The following is a 25,983-nucleotide window of genomic DNA, read 5'->3' on the forward strand; positions in this document are numbered from 1 at the left end:
TTCACCGCAGAGAAAGAACATGTTCGTTCATTGCGCAGAAGTCCACAAGCATTGCATAGCCATCAATGGTGTCCTACCGCTGAAGCATTTTCGGCGGCAGCCGCCAGATGGAAACTCTGCTTGCGGAATTCTGCGAGCGGAGATTCCGCAGTGTGAACATACATTATGAGATAGAAGCACACTGCTCCATACAGAAACTGTTCTCCAATTTACTTTATAAATGTGGGCGCTGGCAATCAGCTGCATGGTGAGAGTTAGGGGTATGGAACCCCCACCAATCAGAAATTGGATGTGTATGTAGTGTATATCTATATGGAGTCTGCATCACAGATGTGAACAAAGCCTAAGCTACATATGTCAGTGACAACTGCAGAAATTTCATTTAAAGGGAACTTGTTGAACCAGGAGAAGTATAGAAGACTAGCATGGTCTTGAGAGCACGATCCCGACATAGTTACATGTCATGAATGAAGATGACCCTGTTTAAAGAAAGCAGTACTGTGAGTGGGTCCAACACAGTAGCAAAAGCAGTTGCACAGCTCTATCCCAGGGCCAAGCATAAGCGATTACATCCTCGGGTGACCACAATTCATCAGGCAACGTAGTGATGCTGAGCTTCACAATAACATAACCCAACAACCATGTTAGAGATAAGCGGCAATCACAATGTTTCTTCAGATTACACCTGAAGAAGCAATGTCTGAATGCGAAACAAGTGAAACTCTCCTGTACACTTGATACCTTACTCGGATGCTTTGTATGCTGCACTATTTGGAATAAAGGCTGATGATCTAATGGTGAGGTCCACTTTTCTCTTGATGAAACACTATTTAAACTAAATGGTCCAGTTACTTATCGTCATTGTGTTTATTGGGCCCCACAACATTTTTATATTCTTGTGGACAAGGCAGTTAGTGCACCGGGGCTCAATGTCTGGTGTGGGCTGTCATCCAGGTTTTTTTTTATTTTTTTTAAAGATAGTCACTGGCCCAGGGTTCTTTAACATGCCTCGCACATCCATTGTGCACTTTATGCCGAAATTTTTCTTACAGCAAGATGGCGCACCGCCACACTACCACTGAGATGTGAGATGACATTCTGCCAGTACAATGGATAAGATGATAAAGATTGTTGAAGTCCCTTCTTGTTTTCCTGACTTGCCATCCCTTGAGTTCTTTCAGAGAGGTACTGCGATGTGCTATATAAAACCAGCTACAATACCTGAAGAAATGCCAATGTTGTGCAGAGCAATCCCTGTGGACATTGTCATCAGTATTGTGCAATAGTTCCTCAAAATCACAAGTGTCTGGATGTTCATGGGGACCACCTGAGTAACTAACAAATGTGATCACAGAAGTCCTACATGGCTTACAACCATCCCCTGATGTCTATATAAATCTAATAATAAAGCTTTTATACATGTTGAAGGGTGTATATTTTTGGGCCAGTATAATATATTGTTCTTTCTAGTATACCTGGTACTAAGAAAAGAAAAAAGTGGCCACTTTTTTGTAGGACAATGCCGTTCCCTTGCAAAGACAGATGTTTGCCTGGGTGGGACCCATAGTGATCACCTGTTTGCTATGGTGATTGCATTTTGAAAGGGGTCCGTTATGAGTAGGGTAGCCACCTGGCCGATATTTTGGCCACCCTGACAATATTTTTATATAAAAAATACCGGCAATGCAATGGCCGGTATTTATCCAACCAATCCTCCAACTCCCGGAATGTTGCACCATATACTATACTAGTGATTTCCAACCAGAGCACCTCTAGCGGTAGCTAAACTGCAGCCGTTGGCTGTTCAGGCATTCTGGGAGTTGTAAGTTTGCAACAGCTGGAGGCACCCCTGGTTGGGAAACACTGACCTATACTATATACTACTATATAGTCCAACATGCTGGTAGTTGTAGTTTTTGTTTGGGACAGCTGCTGAGCCAGAGCCACAGGGCATGCTGCGAGTTGTAGTTAGTAACTAACTGCAACTCCTGAATTTAATATAAAAAAATAAAATAAAAGTCACATCAAAACAAAATTAGTACTGTTAAAAACTAAAAAAAATAGGCCTCATCCAGGCCCATATAAAGAGAAATAAAAAAAAGTTATAGGGGTCCGAATAGGGCAAACTTTCCCCTGCATATGTGTATTATGGGGTGTCATGCATATATAATAATTATGCAAATTAGCATGGCCAGTATTTTTTTGCAAGAAAGGTGGCAACCCTAATTATGAGGCACCTGCTTTAACTTCAATATGATGTAGGATGCTACAGCACGTGTGTACATGCTCATAGCGGCAATTTTATTTTCCAATTATAAAGGGGTACTCCGCCCCTAGATATCGTATCCCTTTCCTAAGGATAGGGGATAAGATGTCAGATCGCCAGGGTCCCACTACTGGGGACTCCCGGGATGTCGGCTTCGGCACCACGCTATCATTACTGCACAGAGCAGACTCGCTCCGTGAGTAATGACCAGCGATACAAGGGCCGGAGCATCGTTATGTCACGGCTCCGCCCCCTCGTGATATAACTGCCCGCCCCTCAATACAAGTCTATGGGAGGGGGCGTGGCGTGCACTCCCCTCCCATAGACTTGCATTAAAGGGGCGGGCCGTGACGGCACGAGGGGTGGAGCCGTGACGTCCCGATGCTCCGGCCCTTGTATCGCTGGTCATTACTCACGGAGCGAGTCTGCTCTGTGCAGTAATGATAGCGTGGTGCCGCAGCCGACATCTCGGGGGTCCCCAGCAGCGGGACCCCGGCGATCTGACATCTTATCCCCTATCCTTAGGAAAGGGGATAAGATGCCTAGGGGCGTAGTACCCCTTTAAGACAATGTAAAATGTGTCACATTTAGTAACAGGTGCATGTCTTTTTTAATATACTTGGTGCAATTTATCCCATGTAACAGTCTTATTATCTATGTTGCTATATAGTCTAACAATCTATTGTTCCCTGTCATTAACCATTTTAAAATGGGGACAATAGCATTTAGTGATCTTTAAGGGGATTACGGGCATGAAGTCCAGAAAATGTTAGTCCTACAAATCTTCCAGGATGTCCTGACTTTCTGCAGACTATGAAGTTATCTGTATAAGGCTGCGGAGGAGTCGTGCCTCTTTATAATGCTCATCATGTACTTGTGATAAGAATGGGCACGGCAGGTCACCCCATACCTACGACATTACTACGCACACACAGTCATCTGGCTGTCTGGTTTCCAGTCTATGCCTGAACTCGCTCACTTCCTATGTTTCTCCTTCTCCAGCCAGACTTATTTTTAGAGACTTCGTCAGCCCAGAGTCTTCTCTGGTTTTGTTTCCATAGAAACGTCTGTTAAAGGTACCAGAGTCAGAGCCAAAGGCATCTTCCTATGTTTTCCATGCAGGGAATATCCTCTGCTCCCTATGATTGTCAATTTCCTCATTCCATCTAAGGGTAAAATGCAGAATAAATGCAGCAATAAGCTAATATTCACCTGGTAGGGATTTGCCCTTATTATCACCTAGTGAGGAGATGGGCCGGGGAGATGCAATATACTGCTGTGTTGCCATCACTTAAATACCCACTTGATTTCTATCTATAATGTTGTTTTTTTTATAATAAAGACATACAAAACTATTGAATAAAGTTGTGACCACTGGAGTTAGATAATCATATGCTTGTTATAATATTCACGAATAGGATGTTTAACTTCTATTCATTTGATTTGTTTTTATTTTATTTTTATTCTATTTATTTTATTTATATTTCTACATGTACCGTATTTATCGGGGTATACCACGCACCGGCCTATAACACGCACCCTCATTTTACCAAGGATATTTGGGTAAAAAAAGTTTTTTACCCAAATATCCATGGTAAAATGAGGGTGCGTGTGTGCGCGTGTATACCCCGATACACCCCCAGGAAAGGCAGGGGGAGAGAGGCCGTCGCTGCCCGCTTCTCTCCCCCTGCCTTTCCTGGGGTCTAGAGCGCTGCTGCCGGCCCTTCTCACCCCCGGGCTATCGCCGACAGCCAGGGGGAGAGAAGGGGCAGCGGCACCCATTGCCGGCGCCGCTGCCCCGTTGCCTCCCCCCATCCCCGGTGGCATAATTACCTGAGTCGGGTCCGCGCTGCTGCAGGCCTCCGGCGTGCGTCCCCTGCGTCGTTGCTATGCACGGCGCAGCGCACTGACGTCATGCGCCGCGCCGTTCAGCGCATAGCAACAACGCCGGGGACGCACGCCGGAGGCCTGCAGCAGCGCGGACCCGACTCAGGTAATAGCCAGGGGGTGAGAAGGGCCGACAGCAGCGCTCTAGACCCCAGGAAAGGCAGGGGGAGAGAAGCGGGCAGCGACGGCCTCTCTCCCCCTGCCTTTACTGGGGGTGTATCGGCGTATAACACACACACAGACTTTAGGCTAAAAATTTTAGCCTAAAAAGTGCGTGTTATACGCCGATAAATACGGTACTTCTCACTAATTTTTACTTTTATGTTTCATAGTATTTCAAAGTTTATATAATTGAAAATTCATTATTAAGATATCCATGCAAATTGTCACATGTTAGAACTTGATTATATTCATCTACTAAGGAGAAATCTACAGTGGGGCAAAAAAGTATTTAGTCAGCCACCAATTGTGCAGGTTCTCCCACTTAAAAAGATGAGGTCTGTAATTTTCATCATAGGTATAATTCAACTATGAGAGACAAAATGAGAAAAAAAAAATCCATAAAATCACATTGTCTGATTTTTAAAGAATTTATTTGCAAATTATGGGGAAAAATAAGTATTTGGTCACCTACAAACAAGCAAGATTTCTGGCTCTCACAGACCTGTAACTTCTTCTTTAACCCCTTAAGGACACATGACGTTCTCATACGTCTCCATTTCTGAGTCCTTAAGGACACATGACGTATGAGAACGTCATGTGTTTTACCGGCCCCCCGCAACCATCTGGAGCGGAGCCGGTCCCCGATGCCTGCTGAAATCGTTCAGCAGGCATCGGGGCATATCGCCCAGGGGGGTCATTATGACCCCCCATGTCGGCGATGGCCGCAGATCGCTGGACAATTCAGTCCAGCGATCTGCGGCGGATTCCGGGTCAATCGGGTCTCCAGTGACCCGGTGACCCGGAATTATTGGCTGATCGGGGCCGTCAGAGACGGCCCCGAACAGCCAGAGGCAGCAGGGGTGAGGTGGCACTGGTGCCACCTCACGATCGCCCTGATTCGTCGGCCGGATTACCGGCCGACCAATCAGGGCGCCTGCTGCGGGTGTCACTCCCGCAACCCGCTCCGCCCCTCTTCCGGAGGACGTGAGCGGGTGCGGGACGTGCACCCCGGGTGCTGGGGACCCCGATCCCCGGCGCCCCTGTTGGGATCGGGGCCCCAGGAGCAGCGGCGGCGGCGGAGACGACGAGGGACTGACCTGTGCGGCGAGGATCGTTGGAGGTGAGTGACAGCCTCCTGCTGTTGCTTAGCAACAGCTCCCAGCATGCAAAAAGGGCATGCTGGGAGCTGTAGTTATGCAACAGCAGGAGGCAGACCACCACAACTCCCAGCATGCCCTTATGGGCATGCTGGGACTTGTAGTTTTGCAACAGCTGGAGGCACATTCTTTCTATGGAAAAGTGTACCTTCAGCTGTTGTGTAACTACAACTCCCAGCTTGCACAATCAGCTAAAGTGCATGCTGGGAGTTGTAGTGGTGCATCTGGTGGTTGCATAACTACAACTCCCAGCATGCCCGTTGGCTGTCGGTGACTGCTGAGAGTTGTAGTTTTGCAACAGCTGAAGGCACACTGAGTTAAGTAGTAAACCAGTGTGTCTCCAGCTGTTGCATAACTACAATCCCCAGCATCCCCAGCCAAAGTAGTATGCCTCCAGCTGTTGCATAACTACAACACCCAGCATGCCCTTCCGCTGTCCGTTCATGCTGGGGGTTGTAGCTTTTGCAACAGCTGAAGGCACACTGGTTGCAAAACACTGAGTTTGTTACCAAACTCGGTGTTTCACAACCAGTGTGCCTCCAGCTGTTGCAAAACTACAACTCCCAGCATGCACTGATAGACCGTACATGCTGGGAGTTGTAGTTTTGCAACAGCTGGATGTTCCCCCCCCCCCCCAATGTGAACGTACAGGGTACACTCACATGGGCGGAGGATTACAGTTAGTATCCGGCTGCAAGTTTGAGGTACGGCAAAATTTCTGCCGCAGCTCAAACTGCCAGCGAGAAACTACTGTGAACCCCCCGCCCGTGCGACTGTACCCTAAAAACACTACACTACACTAACACACAATAAAATAAAAAGTAAAAAACACTACATATACACATACCCCTATACAACCCCCCTCCCCAATAAAAATGAAAAACGTCTGGTACGCCACTGTTTCCAAAACGGAGCCTCCAGCTGTTGCAAAACAACTACTCCCAGTATTGCCAGATAGCCGTTGACTGTCCAGGCATGCTGGGAGTTTTACAACAGCTGGAGGCACCCTGTTTGGGAATCACTGGCGTAGAATACCCCTATGTCCACCCCTATGCAAGTCCCTAATTTAGGCCTCAAATGCGCATGGCGCTCTCACTTTGGAGCCCTGTCGTATTTCAAGGCAACAGTTTAGGGCCACATATGGGGTATCGCCGTACTCGGGAGAAATTGGGCTTCAAATTTTGGGGGGTATTTTCTGCTATTACCCTTTTAAAAAATGTAAAATTTTTGGGAAAACAAGCATTTTAGGTAAAAAAAATATATATTTTTTTACATATGCAAAAGTCGTGAAACACCTGTAGGGTATTAAGGTTCACATTACCCCTTGTTACGTTCCCCGAGGGGTCTAGTTTCCAAAATGGTATGCCATGTGTGTTTTTTTTTGCTGTCCTGGCACCATAGGGGCTTCCTAAATGCGGCATGCCCCCAGAGCAAAATTCACTTTCAAAAAGCCAAATGTGACTCCTTCTCTTCTGAGACCTGTAGTGCGCCAGCAGAGCACTTTTCACCCCCATGCGAGGTGTTTTCTGTATCGGGAGAAATTGGGCTTCAAATTTTGGGGGGTATTTTCTGCTATTACCCTTTTTAAAAATGTAAAATTTTTGGGAAACCAAGCATTTTAGGTAAAAAAAATATATATTTTTTTTACATATGCAAAAGTCGTGAATCACCTGTAGGGTATTAAGGTTCACTTTACCCCTTGTTACGTTCCCTGAGGGGTCTAGTTTCCAAAATGGTATGCCATGTGTTTTTTTTTTTGCTGTCCTGGCACCATAGGGGCTTCCTAAATGCGGCATGCCCCCCAAAAACCATTTGTCGCTCCTTCCCTTCTGAGCCCTCTACTGCGCCCGCCGAACAATTAACATAGACATATGAGGTATGTGCTTACTCGAGAGAAATTGGGTTTCAAATACAAGTAAAATTTTTTTCCTTTTTATCCCTTGCAAAAATTCAAAAATTGGGTCTACAAGAACATGCGAGTGTAAAAAATGAAGATTTTGAATTTTCTCCTTCACTTTGCTGCTATTCCTGTGAAACACCTAAAGGGTTAATACACTTACTGAATGTTTTTTTGAATACTTTAGGGGGTGTAGTTTTTATAATGGGGTCTTTTATGGGGTATTTCTAATATGAAGACCCTTCAAATCCACTTCAAAACTGAACTGGTCCCTGAAAAATAGTGAGTTTGAAAATTTTGTGAAAAATTTCAAAATTGCTACTGAACTTTGAAGCCCTCTGGTGTCTTCCAAAAGTAAAAACTCATAAATTTTATGATGCAAACATAAAGTAGACATATTGTATATGTGAACCCCAAAAAAATATATTTTGAATATCCATTTTCCTTACAAGCAGAGAGCTTCAAAGTTAGAAAAATGCAAAATTTTCATTTTTTTCATCAAATTTTGGGATTTTTCACCAAGAAAGGATGCAAGTTACCATAAAATTTTACCACTAAGTTAAAGTAGAATATGTCACGAAAAAACAATCTCGGAATCAGAATGATAACTAAAAGTATTCCAGAGTTATTAATGTTTAAAGTGACAGTGGTCAGAATTGCAAAAAACGCTCCGGTCCTTAAGGTATAAAATGGCCTGGTCCTTAAGGGGTTAAGAGTTTCCTCTGTCCTCCACTTGTTACCCGTATTAATGGCACCTGTTTGAACTTGTTATCAGTATAAAAGATACCTGTCCACAACCTCAGTCACACTGCAAACTCCACTACAGCCAAGTCCCAAAGAGCTGTCAAAGGACACCAGAAACAAGATTGTAGACCTGCACCAGGCTGAGGAGACTGAATCTGCAATAGACAAGCAGCTTGGTGTGAAGAAATCAACTGTGGGAGCAATTATTAGAAATCGAAGACATACAAGACCACTGATAATCTCCCTCGACCTGGGGCTCCACACAAGATCTCACCCTGGGGTGTCAAAATGATCACAAGAACGGTGAGCAAAAATCCCAGAACCACATGGGGGGACCTAGTGAATGACCTGCAGAGAGCTGGGACCAAAGTAACAAAGGCTACCATCAGCAACACACTACGCCACCAGGGACTCAAATCATGCAGTGCCAGACGTGTCCCCCTGCTTAAACCAGTACATGTCCGGGCCCATCTGAAGTTTGCTAGAGAGCATTTGGATAATCCAGAAGAGGACTAGGAGAATGTCATATGGTCAGATGAAACCAAAGTAGAACTTTTTGGTAAAAACTTGTCATATTTGAAGGAGAAAGAATGCTGAGTTGCATCCAAAAGAACACCACACCTACTGTGAAGCATGGGGGTGGACACATCATGCTTTGGGGCAGCTTTTCTGCTAAGGGACCATTATGACTGATCTGTGTAAAGGAAAGAATGGATGGGGTCATGTATCGTGAGATTTTGAGTTAAAACCTCCTTCCATCAGCAAGCGCATTGAAGATAAAACGTGGCTGGGTCTTTCAGTATGACAATGGTCCCAAACACACCGCCTGGGCAATGAAGGAGTGGCTTTGTAAGAAGCATTTCAAGGTCCTGGAGTGACCTAGCCAGTCTCCATATCTAAACTCCACTGTCCAGAGTAGGAGCAAACACCATCCTGCTCTGGACAGTTCCTGACAGAGACAGCGGTGTCAGCAGAGAGCACTGTGGTCAGACACAAAAGAACAACTCAACTTCCTCTGTAGTATACAGCAGCTGATAAGTACTGGAAGGGTTAAGATTTTTTTTTATAGAAGTAATTTACAAATCTGTTTAACTTTCTGGCACCAGTTGATTTGAGGAAAAAAAAAATTCCATCGGAGTACCCCTTTCACCCCTTCCCGACCCATGACACACATGTACGTCATGACCGAGAAGGTTTTCCCGACCTATGATGTATATGTACGTCATGCAGATACTGGCTGCCACTAGCTGCATCCCGCCGCGCCAGGTAAGATGGTGGCTATCACTAATAGCCAGCCATCTTGCCTCGGGACCTAGGGGGGGTTTCGTCCCTCAAACCATAACCCTGCCCCTCTCCCCCCACACACACACACACACACACACACACACACAGCGATCGCTCCTATAAGCTAGTCAAATCTGACTAGCTGATGGCGTGCTGCACAGAAAAATCCTGAGCAGCACCGTGTGTCCCGATCACGGGGATCGGGACACACACACACTCCTGCTAGGAGACCCCGGTGTCCCTTATCTGTCCCCTATATATATGTGTGTGTGTGTATATAATATATATATGTATGTGTGTATATATATATATATATATATATATATATATATATATATATATATGTATATATATATATATATATATATATATATATATATATATGTGTGTGTGTGTATATATATATATATATATATATATATATATATATGTGTGTGTGTGTATATATATATATATATATATATATATATATATATATATATATATATATATATATAAATACCGTATTTATCGGGGTATACCACCGGCCTATAACACGCACCCTCATTTTACCAAGGATATTTGGGTAAAAAAGTTTTTTACCCAAATATCCTTGGTAAAATGAGGGTGCGTGTGTGTGCATGCGTATACCCCAATACACCCCCAGGAAAGGCAGGGGGAGAGGGGCTGTCGCTGCCCGCTTCTCTCCCCCTGCCTTTCCTGGGGTCTAGAGCCCTGCTGCCGCCGCTTCTCTCCCGCTGGCTATTTGCGCCGCTGCTCGTTCCCCCCCCCCCTGACTATCGGTGCCGGCGCCCCATTGCCGGCGCCGATAGCCAGGGGGAGAGAAGGGGCAGTGGCACCCATTGCCGGCGCCGCTGCCCTGTTGCCCCGTTGCCTCCCCCCATCCCCGGTTGTATAATTACCTGTTGCCGGGGTCGGGTCCACGCTGCTTCAGGCCTCCGGTGTGCATCCCCTGCATCGTTGCTATGCGCTGCACGGCGCGGCACAATGACGAGTGACATCATTGCGTCTCGCAGCGCAAAGCAATGACGCAGGGGACGCACACCGTTGGCCTGAAGCAGCACGGACCCGGCCCCGGCAACAGGTAATTATACAACCGGGGATGGGGGAGGAAACGGGGCAATGGGTGCTGCTGCCCCTTCTCTCCCCCTGTCTGTTGGCGCCGCTGCCCCACTGCCGGCACCGCTTCTCTCCCCCTGGCTATCGGCGCCGACAATGAGGCAGTGGCAACGATAGCCAGGGGGAGAGAACGGGCAGCGGCAACGATGGCCAGGGGAAGAGAAGGGCCGGAAGCAGGGCTCTAGACCCCAGGACAGGCAGGGGCAGAAAAGCCGGCAGTGGTGGCGGTCTCTGCACCTGCGCCCGCTTTAAATCATTGAACTGCAGCAGCTTATCGGCGTGTAACACGCAGGTAGACTTTAGGCTAAAAATTTTAGACTAAAAAGTGCATGTTATACGCCGATAAATATGGTGTGTGTGTGTGTATGTATATATATGTATATATATGTATGTATATGTATGTGTGTATATGTATGTATATATGTATATATATATATATATGTATATATGTATATATATATATATATATATATATGTATATATGTATATATGTATATATATATATATATATGTATATATATATATATATATATATATATATATATATGTGTGTGTGTATATATATATATATATATATATATATATGTGTGTGTGTGTATATATATATATATATATATATGTGTGTGTGTGTATATATATATGTGTGTGTGTGTGTGTATATGTGTATATGTATGTATATATATATATGTGTGTGTGTGTATGTATGTATGTGTATATATATAATATTCTCTCTCACACACACACACACACACACACACACACACACACACACACACACACACACACACACACACACACACACACACACACACACACACACACAGTCATGGCCATAAATGTTGGCACCCCTGAAATGTTTCTAGAAAAATGAAGTATTTCTCACAGAAAAGGATTGCAGTAACACATGCTTTGCTATACACATGTTTATTCCCTTTTGTGTGTATTGTAACTAAACCAAAAAAGGGAGGAAACAAAGCAAATTGGACATAGTGTCACATCAAACTCCAAAAAAAAAAATGGTCTGGACATAAATATTGGCACCCTTAATATTTGGTTGCACACCCTTTGGAAAAATCACTGAAATCAGTCACTTACTATAACCATCGATAAGCTTCTTACACCTCTCAGCCGGAATGCTGGACCATTCTTCCTTTGCAAACTGCTCCAGGTCTCTCTTATTAGAAGGCGCCTTTTCCCAACAGCAATTTTAAGATCTCTCCACAGGTGTTCAGTGGGATTTGGATCCGGACTCATTGCTGGCCACTTCCGAACTCTCCAGAGCTTTGTTACCATCCATTTCTGGGGGCTTTTTGATGTATGTTTGGAGTAATTGTCCTGCATGAAGACCTAAGATCTTGGATGCAAACCCAGCTTTCTGACACTGTGCTGTACAGTGAGACCCAAAATCCGTTGGTAATCCTCAGATTTCATGATGCCTTGCACACATTCATTCAGAGGCAGCAAAACAACCCCAAAACATCATTGAACCTCTACCATATTTCACTGTAGGTACTGTGTTCATTCACCTGTTTACTGAAAACGGAATGAGGCCTACAAAGAAAAGATGTGCTTTACCAAGAAACTTTATCTTGGTCTCTTCTGTCCACAAGACGTTTTCCCAGAAGGATTTTGGCTTACTCAAGTTCATTTTGGCAAAATGTAGTCTTGCTTTTATGTATCTGTGTCAGCAGTGGGGTCCTCCTGGGTCTCCTGCCGTAGCCTTTCATTTAAATGTGGACGAATAGTTCGCGGTGACACTGATGCTCCCTGAGCCTGCTGTACAGCTTGAATATCTTTTGGAACTTGTTTGAGGCTGCTTATTCACCATCTGGACTATCCTGGGTTGACACCTTTTCATCAATTTCTCTTCCGTTCATGCCCAGGGAGATTACCTACAGTGCTATAAATTGCAAACTTCTTGATAATGTTGCGCACTGTGGACAAAGGCAAATCTAGATCTCTGGAGATGGACTTGAGAACCAAAATCATCAACAATCTCAAGGTTATAAGTCCTCAGTTTTCTTCTCCTCTTTCTGTTGTCCATGCTTAGTGTGACACACAGACACACAATGCAAAGACTAAGTGAACTTCTCTCCTTTTTTATCTGCTTTCAGGTGTGATTTTTATGTTGCCCACACCTGTTACTTGCCCCAGGTGAGTTTAAAGGAGCATCACATGCTTGACACAATCTTATTTTTCCATAATTTTGAAAGGGGGCCAATAATTTTTGTCCAGCCCATTTTTGGAGTTTGGTGTGACATTATGTCCAATACACACAGAGGGAATAAACATGTGTATAGCAAAACATGTGTTACTGCAATCCTTTTCTGTGAGAAATACTTCATTTTCTTGAAAAATTTCAGGTATCTATCCCTCTATCTCTCTCGTACTGAAACACTCCAAAGGTTCTGTGCAATGAAACTGAGTTTATTCACTCATATCTATGTGCTCTGGTAGTTTTTGTATCTTTATATTGGACCCAGGCATATATCACTAGGTCCCCTTCTTTCTTTCTTTTAATTTTTTAAATTTTATTTATTTTTAACTTTTTTCAGTTTATCTATACAGTATATATAGTATGTGGTTTTGGAGGCTACTGTATTTTGAATTTATTTAGTTTGTTTTGGTTTTCAAGACTATAATATACTGTAATATTTCATAATAAAAAAAATATTACTTGGGATTTGTTATCCTGACCCTGTTGTTACACGGGTAAAGCTATACAGATAAGTTAGAAAGCTTACAGATGAAGTGTTACTTGGCGGCAATAAAGTACACTCTACATCTGTGAATGTCTACGCCTGTTATAATAAATTTAATACAATCTGCTGAACCATCTGCTGTTAGTTAAAAGCTTCTGTCTGTTTACCAAATGTCCTTGTTAAATCTGTAGGCACCTGTTAGTTATTGGACGGAAGGTCTGGCCACACTCCGGGTGAAGATGCCTAGTCATTTGTTAGTTTGCATTAGGCTAAGCTTCTACTTGTTGTGTTTTATTTATTTATTTATTTATTTATTTTTTAACGCCAATTCTGCCGCATGGCTTTTTTTGGCCCAAAAAAACGCTGCGGCCAGATGTAAGCTGTAAATCAATGAGAAATCGCAAAATTTATTTTTCCGTGTTTTTCAGTTTGGCGTTTTTTAATCCTTGGCGGTTTTGCAAAATGTTGAGCCACAAGCGTATTTTTTCCGTGAAATCGTGGTGTTTTTCTCCCACAGAAGTCTATGGAAATGAAGAAAATGCCAAGAAAAAACGCCATGTGGATTTTAACTTTGGTTTTTATTCTCTTTTAGACTTTAGCAATTCAAAAAGGCGATGGAGATACCTTTTTTCATAAAATTTCGTAGGGTACCATTTAAAAAAAGATCCAGTAGTGATGGGGGAAAAATTGTATCTAATGAAATGTATCTTTTATTACAAAATTTTTTTTTAATTTTTAAACTGGGATCAATTTGTGTGCGGGCAGGGATCTAAAAATGTAGCCGGCATTAATGGTGTTTTTCACACTTTTTTCTTTAGTTTTTACATTTTTTTTTTTTCATGATGGGAGTAGCAGTACCTGTACTAAATGACAGATTGCCCCTTGCGATCCTCCTGTATAATGTTTCGATGTGGCCGACCGCTCTTCTATGGTCCCCTGCACTGGCGTATATATACACCTATTCATATTTCTCGCAGAGAGCTGTGATTGGCCAGATGGTTCCAGCCAATCACAGCTCTCTGTGGGAAATATGAATATGTGTATATATACGTCAGTGTAGGGGACCATAGAAGAGCAGCCGCATCTATACATTATAGTGGAGGATCACAGTGTCAGGAGTGACATCCACTGTGATCTTTCCTTAACTGCAGGTTACACTCTGCTCCATGCGTGAGTTGTAGTACCTGCATTAACAGACAGATAGCAACAGGTGTCAGAAGTTACACACTCTGCGATCTGTCTATTAATGCAGGTACTACAGCTCCCATCATGGAGCAGAGTGTGCTCCATGTTGGGAGTAGTAGTACCTGCAGGTAAGAACAGATCACAGCGGGTATCACTTCTGACATCCGCTGCGATCGTCCTGTCTATAGCAGAGAGGCGGAGCGGCTCTATACAGCGTTCTGCATCTCTGCACTATACTCTTGCCAGTGATGTGAATAGAACATCACTCGTTCATATTTCCCTCAGAGCTGTGATTGGCTGCAACCATCCGGCCAATCACCACTCTGGGCAGAAAATATGAATGAGTGATGTTCTATTCACATCACTGGCCGGAGTATAATGCAGATATGCGAGCGCTGTATAGAGCCTCTCCGCATCTCTGCTATATTATGGACGATCGCATCGGGTGTCACGACTGACACGATTAGTACAGGTACTACTACTCCCATCATGGAACAGTCTGTGTTCCATGCTGGAAGTAGTAGTACTACGTAAAACATGTAAAAAAAAATAGAGGGGGAAAAAAGTGAAACACACACTTTATTAAAAATTAATATTTTGTTTAAAAAAAAAAATTCATTTTGTTATATTTTTTTTCCATCACTACTGCACCTTTTTTTTTTTTTTTTTTTTGGGTACCCAACAAATTTTGGGTACCAAAAAAAACTGCCAAGGTGCCAAAAATGCAATTTCCACACAAATGAAAAAACACCAGACGCAGGAAATTGCACTGCCGTTTTTTCAGGCGTTTTCTCAAACCAGGACAAAATAGCTTAGTCTTATACTACGTAACCTTCAGACAATCATTGCAGAGAACTATCTTGTAGAAATCAATGAAAAGTATTGATTATAGCAGAAAATGTGGTCAAAAGAAATGTGTATGAAACAGAATACACTGAATACACTGAAAGGTTTATACTAGGATTAGCAGTCATCTAGTCCCTTGACCTAGGAAGTATATGAGAGTAACTTGAAAACTGCTAATTTAAAAATATGACCCTTTTTACATTTGTTTTTTAAATAATGATAATACTTGCTTTTTATATTATTTCCAATGGTTTGCCATCGTGGTCTGTACAGCACTGCTATTGTTCTGTAGGTTCCTTGTTGGACCACTAAGGGTAGGGTCACACGTGCCGTATTTTGCTGCATATTTTTTTTTACTTCAATGGGTATGAAAATACGCAGCAGCAAATACCCTACCCTAATGGAACACCCAAGTTCTTGCTCTGTACCAATCACCCAATGGTTTTCAGCAGATTAGAAGGACTGGTGAGAGTACTCACTGAACTCAAACATACATTTTCTCTTTCAGATTGTCATGTACGTAGGTCAAGCTTCTAAAGATCTTTTAAAGTGGCCTCGTCCGTCCTCTCCTCCAGTGGTGAAGCTTGAGACTAGAGTAGAAGCTGAGTACGGCATGCCATCCACACACGCCATTGCCGCCACTGCAATCTCCTTCACTTTCCTGTTGGCTGCCATGGAACGATACCAGGTTGGAGATGGTTTCACAGTTGTTTTGAATATGGATGGATTGATTTCTACATTGAAACAGAAAATGTTATTTGATGGATAATCCATTAAAAGCCAAGCTCCTCTTTGGAAGGATGTGTTCAGAAATATTAGGGGATTGCATAATTTGCTGTAGGAGTGATCTAATGGTAAGCAGGGCTGCCAGGATTTTTCTTCTAGGTTCCCGTAGTTTCTGAATCAGTAGACTATAGAATAGTGTAGAGTTGTCAGTGGAGTCCAGACTATATAGCTGCATGCACTAGGATAAAACTACTCTTAGGACATATGTTTAAGACTAGATATCCCATAAAAGTCAGGTCTTGGGAATGGAGTCACTGCTATGAGGCCAATGAATCCTAAAAACGTGGATGTCCATAAAAGTGGCTGAGCAGATCATGTACCTGTTACCGTGTCTCTGCTTGACTTTAGTGGAGGGTGACTGTGCATGCCATGTGACCTATGTTTCTACTGTTAATTGGGATTAGGCATACCACTGGGGCTCCTAGTGGGGGGTCCCCTTATCATAAAAGCATTTTATAGGGAAAACCCTATTAATTTTCTGGAGCCAGAAACATGATCCGCAAAGTTCTAAATGCTGAGAATTCGCTAATTTCTTTCCAACACATTCCCAGTATTTGACAAAAAATTGTTTTGGCCACCTTTTTTATTTTCCTGGGCTTTTATTCTGACTTTATTTATTTATATATCTATATATATTCCTCCATTTTAATGTTTTAGAGATTAGGATGTATAGAATAAATAAGGGTATAAGAAGCTATTGATTTCCGACTATTAAGTGTGTTGCTGACTGCGCTATTGCTGGCTCTTTTTGGCCTTCAGTGTCGCTGGCAGACATTAACTCAGCAGGAATATTTTTAAAAATGTATATTCATTTTACGGGAGGCATCTAAAGGTCAAATATGGATTCATACGTTACTGATGGAAAACTGGGATAGCAATATCTAGGCAACATGTACAACTCGGGTAAACTTAGAAGAGCTTTAAGTGGCAGCCAGTAAAAGCCACCAGAAAATAATTTGAAAGAGGAATTTTCTTCTGCTTTATAATACTGACTACTAGAATAGAGCACTGATAAAGAAGATCGAATCCATTCACTAGCTACATTACATATCAGGGCGATTCGCATTGTATGGACCAATGATTATTTTTTTCTTATTTCAGTTTAGTTTTTCTTTAGTTCTGCATTTTGCCAATACAAGGTGTGGACATATCTGCCATAGATAACCCACCCATTCCTTTCTGTTCTCTTATTAGCACCCACAGTAGGGCTATGTGCACATAGGGCGGCTCTATATTAGGTAAAACACACTTAAGTTATTTGTTTATAGCATATTTGTTATACTTTGCATGCAATAAAGATGCTATACATGGGGCAATGATTTGTCTTATGATTTGTTATAGCTGATTATATGTGAATTGGTGGTAAGCCCTTTGAATCAGGCTTATGAGAAGGCTAAAGTGGCATGTGGAGTTTTATTGGCCTTGTAATAGTTCACTGGGGAAAAAAAATACGCAAAGTAGCTCTTGCTTTCTGGTGCCACTTGTTAGCGGTAGCATCCCTATGTCAGTGCCCAACTCCTTTTTAAGAGTCTAATAACCTTACTGGGGATTTTTAGTAAAGCCAGAATCTTCTCCAGAAGGAAGAGTTACCCATCAGTCCTACATGGCAGAAGTCAATAAAATGTCCTCAGCCAAAGATACTGTCATTGCTTTATATTATATTCTAATTTTCTTTACATTACACCATGTATGGCCAGTGTATCTGACTCTGTGCTGGAATAGAAGGTGTAGTTTGGAGTTCGTTTAATACTTGCCTTTTTTTCTACAGTTTCCCTTTGTGCTTGGATTTGTGGCTGCTCTTTGCCTCTCTACCCTAGTGTCCCTCAGCCGGCTGTATACAGGGATGCACACAGTGCTGGTGAGTTGTTAGGTCCATTGTCAGACACTGGCATTGATGGGTTCCATATGTACATGTGGCTGATATGTTCTATAGGCCGACAAACCATGTATAACATTATAACATGACATGGTGCCATGAAACAGCATGAAGTTTAGATTATGGAAATGAAATCCACTCGGTGTTCCAAGCTGCTTAATTTTCACTGCATAAGCTGTCTTATATGGCAGCCATGACAGTTCTATTGGTTAAATAAGTTTGACATTGAAAATGAGCAGAATCGTAGACAGTACAGACAAGATAATCAAAGCAGGAAGAGTCTGCAAACTGCTACAGTGTGCACTTATATATCCACATAGAAATAATTTACAATTCTTACTGAAAAGACCTACTGGTAACGTATTCATTGTATATAATTCGCCCCAAATGCTTAGATGCTCCCTGGATCCTAAACTGATACAGATGGCCAGCAGGAAAGGGAATCTATCAGCAGGTTAGGGCATTCTAATATGTGGCTGATGGAGGCTTTTGAGTGACGCTACATTTATAGTACCTTTTTAATATGGTGCTCCATTTACCTGTAACAGTTTTATTTTAATGCAAATTGGTTTGTTCAGTACATTGGGAGTGTTCCTTTACCCCCCCCCCCCCCACCCCCTAGGTGCACTCATACAGCCACCCACCTGTTCCTCTAATAACACCCCCATACGAATTTAGAGACACCCCTCTGCAGTAATTCAGGGCCACTACAAGGTTCAGTATTCATGAGGAGGCCTTGTTTAAGTTGCAGGCGGCCAGAGGGGTAAAGGAACAACCCCAGTGCACCAAACGGCCTAATCTGCATATGAATTACATAAATATTACAGATGAACTGCGCATAGGAGCACCATATTAACAGTACTAAAATCCTCACTGTAAAGTCCCCTATTAGCATACCCTAACCTGCTGAAAGTTTTTACACATGGGTTGTACATGAACGGCACTCATTACTAATCCACAGACTAGATGTCTTATTGGAGGGGTTCCAATGGCTGGGACACGAACTGATTTAAAAAAAAAAAAAAAAAAAGGTCCTGATGTTGTGCTTGATTTGTGTCTTATAAGGTGTTAGAAAAACTGTCCTCCTGGACAGTGTCAGACTGCCATGATGTTGCCTAATGTAACCAGACACTCGGCTATCTTCATGAGGCCCATTGAGTTGGAGGTAGTGGCATCAAATGAGTCCGTCCACTGCTACCTTCATCCAGGGATGCACAGGACACCAGTTTTCATAATCAGTGAGTGTCTCAGTGGTCAGGCCTACCAGACCCCTATAATCTATCCTGGGAATAGGTTCTGAGTGCCATCCATGGGGGAAAAACTTTAACGTTTCTCATTTACATACGAAAGTTATTTGCATATATTGCAGTAGAGAAGCTGTTAAAGGTATACTCTGTGGGGGAAAAAGAATTATTCAATTTGGTGCCAGAAAGTTAAACAGATTTGTAAATTCCTTCTATTTAAAAATCTTAATCCTTCCAGTATGGGGAAAAAGTAAACCGTATGTGTTTTTAAACCGTTTACTGTTTTTAAAATGCATACGGTTCTGTCCGTTTTTTTTTTAAAACCTACATTTTCAAAAAATTTAAATTTTTAATGGGGGGGGGGGGGGGCGGGGTGTTGGGTGGGGACTTTAGGATGCAAATGCGCATGTGCAAAGTAAAAACCATATACTGTTTCCCGTAATGGAACCGTATACATACATGTGCGTTTCCCATTGACGTCCATGTTTAAAAAAAAAAAAAAAAATCTTATGTGGTTGCAGTACGGTTTTTAAACCGGATATAAAACCATGGTAAACCACGTTTTGAGTATGGGAAAATACCATATTGCAAGCAAACCGTACGCGATCGGATGCATCCAGGTGCATACGGTTTTCAATTATTTGTCTATGCATACGGTTCCGTACGTTTTAATTCGTAGAAACGTACTTGAAAAACGTGGTGTGAACCCAGCCTAAAACAGATTTGTAAATTACTTCTTTTTAAGACTCTTAATCCTTCCAGTACTTATCAGCTGCTGTATACTGCAGAGGAAGTTCTTTTCTTTTTGAATTTCTTTTCTGTCTGACCACAGTGTTTTCTGCTGACACCTCTGTCCATGTCAGGAACTGTCCAGAGCAGGATAGGTTTTCTATGGGGATTTGCTTCTGTTTTGGACAGTTCCTGACATGGACAGAGGTGTCAGCAGAAAACACTGTGGTCAGACAGAGAAGAAATTCAAAAAGAAAACGACTTCCTCTGCATTATACAGCAGCTGATAAGTACTGGAAGGATTAAAAGTCTTAAAAAGAAGTAATTTACAAATCTGTTTTAGGCTGGGTTCACACCACGTTTTTCAAGTACGTTTCCACGAATGAAAACATACGGAACCATATTGAAAACCGTATGCATAGACAAATAATTGAAAACCGTATGCACCTGGATGCATCCGGTCGCGTACGGATTGCTTGCAATATGGTATTTTCCCATACTCAAAACGTGGTTGACCACGGTTTTATATTCGGTTTAAAAACAAAGCACAGGCGGGCTAACTGGCACTCTGACGTCAGCGGCCGCAGCGCCGCCCAGCTCATCAATATTCCTCCCCTCCCTCCGCCTCTCCCTGCTCTGTAATGAAGAGGGAGAGGCTGAGGGAGGGGAGGAATATTGATGAGCTGGGCGGCGCTGTGGCCGCTGACGTCAGAGTGCCAGTTAGCCCACCTGTGCTAGTTAGCAACTAATTAGCATATATGGAAAAACAAAGATTTCGGTCGAACGGATCCAGGCATGGTAGGTATCAAACTGATCACTGTCTCCTGCACTATCAGCCAGTACTGCTGGTTAGTGCAGGGGGAGCAAGCTGACAGTTTTCCTTTAAAAAAAAATATATAGTTTTCCATCGGAGTACCCCTTTTAAAACTTACCTCCATAGGGACAAAGCATTGAACATGCTGAAATCTAGAGCTAGCCATTCATTTTAGATAACTTATTAATCCAAAAAGATTTTGATAAATTGTCTCGACACTCTAAGCTCTGGATAAAAGATAAGGGTCCTTACTAAGGTTTTGGAAAATGTTTTTGTTTTTTTATGAAGCAACCCCTTTTTAAGTTAAATAGCCTGATTCATAGTGCAAGGTACAGTTACATAACCTACATGACTATGGGGGACACAATTACTGTTTGAGTGATATATCCTATATGCATATGCGGCTGCGCCTTTATGACCCCTTGTAAATCTCCCTATCTTTTAAGTACAAAAATGACATTGACAAGTTATTAACAGTGACAATTAGTAAGTAAGCAGTGTATTCTATATTAAAATAATTCTAATATAAATGCATTATTGTTCTCTTTCAATCTGACTCTGCCAGTCTGCCCCCATGGTAGTGTTTAATGGGATTGACCTATTGAAGTCAGTCAGGCCCCAGTCATCTTTGTAAAGATGTGTGACAACTATCTGTCTATATTCTTGACCCTGTTGCCTTTCTCCTAAATGCTGGTGGGGTGATTTTCTAACTTGAAGAATAGACCTCTTCCATATCTCAATACTTTAGTGTGCCTTGTCCATTGCCATTCTAAGCCCTGGGCAAGAGAAGCACATAATGAATGTACCATGGATATTTCAATGGAAATGATTACTCAGAGAGGAACAATGGCATTCATTGGTCCCTTCACAGCAGGGGTGCTGGGTAATATAGTAAAATCCAGTGATTTGCTGCCTTTTCCAGCAGGGAACGGATTAAACTTCAGAGGCACATACATTACCATAGTTCGTGTGGCTACCAGGCAATTGGAAATTGTCAATAAGTCTTGAAAGCAATGCTGGAAGAGCCATATAAAGGATGTTTAAGAGAGAATCATGTGAAGGTCTCGTGAGATCGCTTCCATGAAATCTAGGCTTTGAAATTCAGATGGGAATGCTTTCTAGAATTACAGTATTGTTATATTGTCAGCTACAAGACTGCATGTCAAAGGACAGGCCCAAAGAGAGTTGTGAGGAGGTTCACAGTGGAATCGTGTCCCTGTATCTAGTTTTATCATTTCTACACACTCAATGCTGCATTGAAATCATCTCTGGGCACTTCTTTCCCTGCCCTCTGTGCTGCGTGTGACTAAGGCGGCATTCACATCACGTTTCTTACATACGGTGACCGGATCCGGCTGGGAGATGGGAAAACCAGGCCCTCCGGTATCCCAGCCGGACCCGGCCTCCATCTCATTCAATTAAAGGAACCGACCTGAGTCAGATAATGACTCCGATCGGCTAATTTTTACCCCGGTTTTGTGACCAGACTAAAAACCGTGCCTCCAGTCCCGGCATGTAAGAAATCTGAATGCATCCTCAGACAGACCCATACCCTTACATTAGAAGTCCATCTTGGCAATGTGACACACAGCTTAGCACGCTTTCCTCCCAGTTTGTTCTAACAATTGGTCAAACAAAAATTTTGACATGTCTATACGACACGTCAAGGGCTTTTTAAAGTGGTAGTACCTATTTAAGTAATATATGATCAGGATATTTGGTCTTCTGTACTTCCTCGAAACCACTAAGGGTAAAGTTAAGTGTGGATACAATCATAAAGTCCTTTTATTCCTCCTATTCTGTCCTTATAAACCCAATGCCTAAATTCTATAGAGCCAGTTCTTATAAATGAACATGCATGTGTGGTACAAGTCTTACATTTTTCTTTTTTTATTACAGGATGTGATCTGTGGCGCTCTGATCGCCCTGCTGTTTATAGCATTGACTTTTCCACTGTGGGATGCAGTTGATCATCTGATTCTGACCAACCCAATATTTCCTGTACTTGTTGTTGTTGCTGGTTTCCTTCTGAGCTACAACTACCCAAAGTTGGATCACTACAGCACTACGCGAGCAGATACCACTGTTATACTGGGTGTGGGTGCAGGGACCTGTGTAGGTGTTTGGATCATCAATTTGATAGGACTGACTTATATGCCTTCTGGCGTGCTCCCGCTCCCCTTACCTCCGCTTTCCTATCCTTTGCTGTTTAAGCAGCTGCTGAGGTTTATTCTTGGTGTTACACTCTTGGTACTAACTCGATACATTGCTAAGACACTGTCTCTCAAAGCTCTAGGTTCATGGTACAAAGTCTCAACGCAGGATGTACTGGTTAGGCAAAGGCTGGAGATTGAGGTTCCCTATAAATTTGTGACTTATACATCCATTGGTTTGGTTGCCACATCAGTTGTTCCTTGGATCTATTATCTGGTAAAATTATAAGTTTCCTCAGAAGAAGGAAGCAAATATAAAAGATGTATCGATCCAAAGAGTCTGGTTCCTAAATTTGGTTGTATTCTAAAAAACAAAAATTTGGAGATCTATACAAAACACGGATAATGGACAGTATTATGACTCCATGATGATTTTCTACTCATCGGTTGAGATCTTAAGCAAGAGGCTCTTCTATGATTTGTCTTAATGGACACTTCCAAACTCCATTAGTTCTCTTCCTCATGGACGATGAGACTGGACTCCAATATGTTCCCCAAGAAACGACTGGTCAAAAAAATTTTTAAGACACCTTAAAAGGGTAATCCAGAACTAAAAAAACAGATGTTTTTTTGGGGAAAAAAACAGCACCACATGCGTCCTTAGGTTGTGTGTGGTATTGCAGCTCCATTCCAATCAATTGAATGGAACCAAGTTGTAATAACACACAACCTGAAGACAAGTGTGGTGCTGTCTTTGGAAGAACTTAGCTCTGCTTTTCAATTTCTGAATAACCCCTTTTCATATCAAATATTTATTCCTTTTTGGATATTGCTACAGAAACCTGGAAAATGTATTCTGTAGAAACTGCAGTATTCAGAGGGGGGGAGGGGGGGGGGGAGCGAAACACAAAAGTGTGTAAGCAGACAGAATGGATATTTTGTATGCACAAAGTGAAGGTTTACAATATTTATACTGCACTGATTGTCTGACTTATCATTTACACAGGATGAAGTAATGAGTGCCTTATGAAGCAGCAGTCTATTGTTTGTCTGTCTATTGTGGCTTCAGGTTTGATTTTGTATATACCCAAAGCAGCGTATAAACCTAGCGATTGATAGTAATCATACTATGGGGGTGACTGTACACATGACCCAGATGGTGAGTTGTATGTCTACACCATACCTGCTCTAATAAAGTTTTTCTAAATTTCTAAAAGATATTGTACATTAATAATAAATTAGGGAAAAACTACTTACAAGGCTCTCAAATGTTAAAATCTACATTAAAGGGGTACTCCGCCCCTAGACATCTTATCCCCTATCCAAAGGATAGGGGATAAGATGTCAGATCGCCACGGTCCCGCTGCTGGGGACCCCCGGGATCGCCACTGTGGCACCGCGTTATCATTACTGTACAGAGCGAGTTCGCTCTGCACGTAATGACAGGCAATACAGGGGCCGAAGCATCGTTACGTCACGGCCCGCCCCTTTCAATACAAGTTTATGGGAGGGGGCGTGGCGGTTGTCACGCCCCCTGCCATAGACTTGCATTAAGGGGACGAGCCGTGATGTCACGAGGGGCTGGGCCATGACATCACGCTGCTCCGTCCCCTGTATCGCCCGTCATTACGCACAGAGCGGATTCGCTCTGTGCAGTAATGATAGCGCAGTGCCGCAGCGGCGATCCAGGGGGTCCCCAGCAGCGGGACCGCGGCGATCTGACATCTTATCCCCTATCCTTTGTATAGGGGATAAGATGTCTAGGGGCAGAGTACCCCTTTAAGGCATACCTATGATATTCTCCCCCCCCCAAAAAAAAAAAGCTATATGTTACTCAGTACCTAATCCTGGTCATGTACCTATCATTTTTTGGGGCTATATTTGTCTCACACTTCTTATTTCTGCTGCTCACTTGCTTTGTCATTCTATGCTTTGGTGGGCCATGTCTCTTATTCTGTATCACTGATCTTCCTCCCTGAGTCTGTTGTGCCTCTTCATCCAATCACTGCAGGCTACTCAGTAACCCCCTCCTCTTTGCTGCAGTCTGATAGGAGTGAGCACAGAAGGGCCAGCTCTGTCCTTACTTACTGGACTTTTTCCTATGCCTGTGTTTCAGCTTGGACAAAGATGATGCTGCAGCCAGAAAGGATTATGTTCTGGATGGTACTGGGACCCCTAGTGTTTGTTTTTTGTAAGTGATGATTTATATAAAAAGGAAATAAAATGTTGTAAGATGTACAACGTATAAAGTTTTTGAATCTGACTGCTCATTTAATAAGTCAGAGAAGAAGCACAGACTATACTATATAACTATAAGGACAGCTTCACCCATTGAATTTTGATGAGCTCTGTTCTGGATACAGAATAGTTTTGCTTTCCCAGCGAGCTTATGTTAAGAACCAATTCAACCCACAATGTGGATACCTTTTAGGGGGTGTATGCCTAAAACACACACCCTGTCTATTATCCCACCCATCGCCTGGTCTTCACTCATTTTAAAAAATTAAGTTCACACCCATCTAATTCTCTATAAACTCGCATCTCAAGAAAATCTAAGGCTGCAGTCACATCTCGTTTTTGCAAAAAAAAATAATAATATATATATCTATCTATCTATCTATATATATATATATATATAAATATGCAAATCAGCTCATTACACAACCTTTTCAGGTAGTGTTCCCTGGTATCAGCTTAGCTCCTGTTAAGGAATATAAAAAGCTCAACGGGATAAATGCCAAGCCAGACTACTCCCCAAAAGGGAAGTTTCGACCCATCTGCAGACAGCTGTTTCGGGGTTTTTGCCCCTTGTCTGTACAGAGCAGGGTGATCTGGCTTGGCTGTGACCCTGAAAAAAAGTACTGAATATATATAATATAAAATATTTATTTCATTGTAAACCGTATGCCAACCGTAGCATCAGGTTGTGTACGTTTTGCATCATTTACGTGTATATACGGTTTTTAACAGTAACCAAACCGTAGTCTACTACGGTTTTGTGTCCCGGTCAAAAACCATATTCAACCTGTATACGCATATTTTAAAATAGAGTTCTATGGTAACCGTATTGAACCGTATGTGTGTACGGTTACATCCAGTTTGCACAATACTGTTTTTCATTCCATTTTTTTT

General features: G+C 42.5%; 1 protein-coding gene across 2 annotated transcripts in view; it reads left to right on the top strand.

Moving 5' to 3' along the window:
* SGPP2 (sphingosine-1-phosphate phosphatase 2) overlaps positions 1 to 24,105 on the top strand; it is a 41,466-nt gene extending 17,361 nt beyond the window's left edge. Inside the window, exons 1-4 of one of the 2 annotated variants that reach the window (XM_056563164.1) lie at positions 12,573 to 12,670; positions 15,758 to 15,937; positions 17,804 to 17,893; positions 22,598 to 24,105. In XM_056563164.1, the coding sequence (XP_056419139.1) occupies positions 15,764 to 15,937; positions 17,804 to 17,893; positions 22,598 to 23,140 (807 nt within the window). In that variant the 5' untranslated portion in view covers positions 12,573 to 12,670; positions 15,758 to 15,763 and the 3' untranslated portion in view covers positions 23,141 to 24,105. Of the gene's footprint in view, positions 1 to 12,572; positions 12,671 to 15,757; positions 15,938 to 17,803; positions 17,894 to 22,597 lie in introns of those variants that run through there. The other variant, XM_056563163.1, reaches the window with a different exon arrangement.
* The last annotated feature ends 1,878 nt before the right edge of the window (positions 24,106 to 25,983 follow it).

Source organism: Hyla sarda, chromosome 3 (genome assembly GCF_029499605.1).
Source record: "Hyla sarda isolate aHylSar1 chromosome 3, aHylSar1.hap1, whole genome shotgun sequence".
In the NCBI taxonomy this organism is placed as follows: domain Eukaryota; kingdom Metazoa; phylum Chordata; class Amphibia; order Anura; family Hylidae; genus Hyla; species Hyla sarda.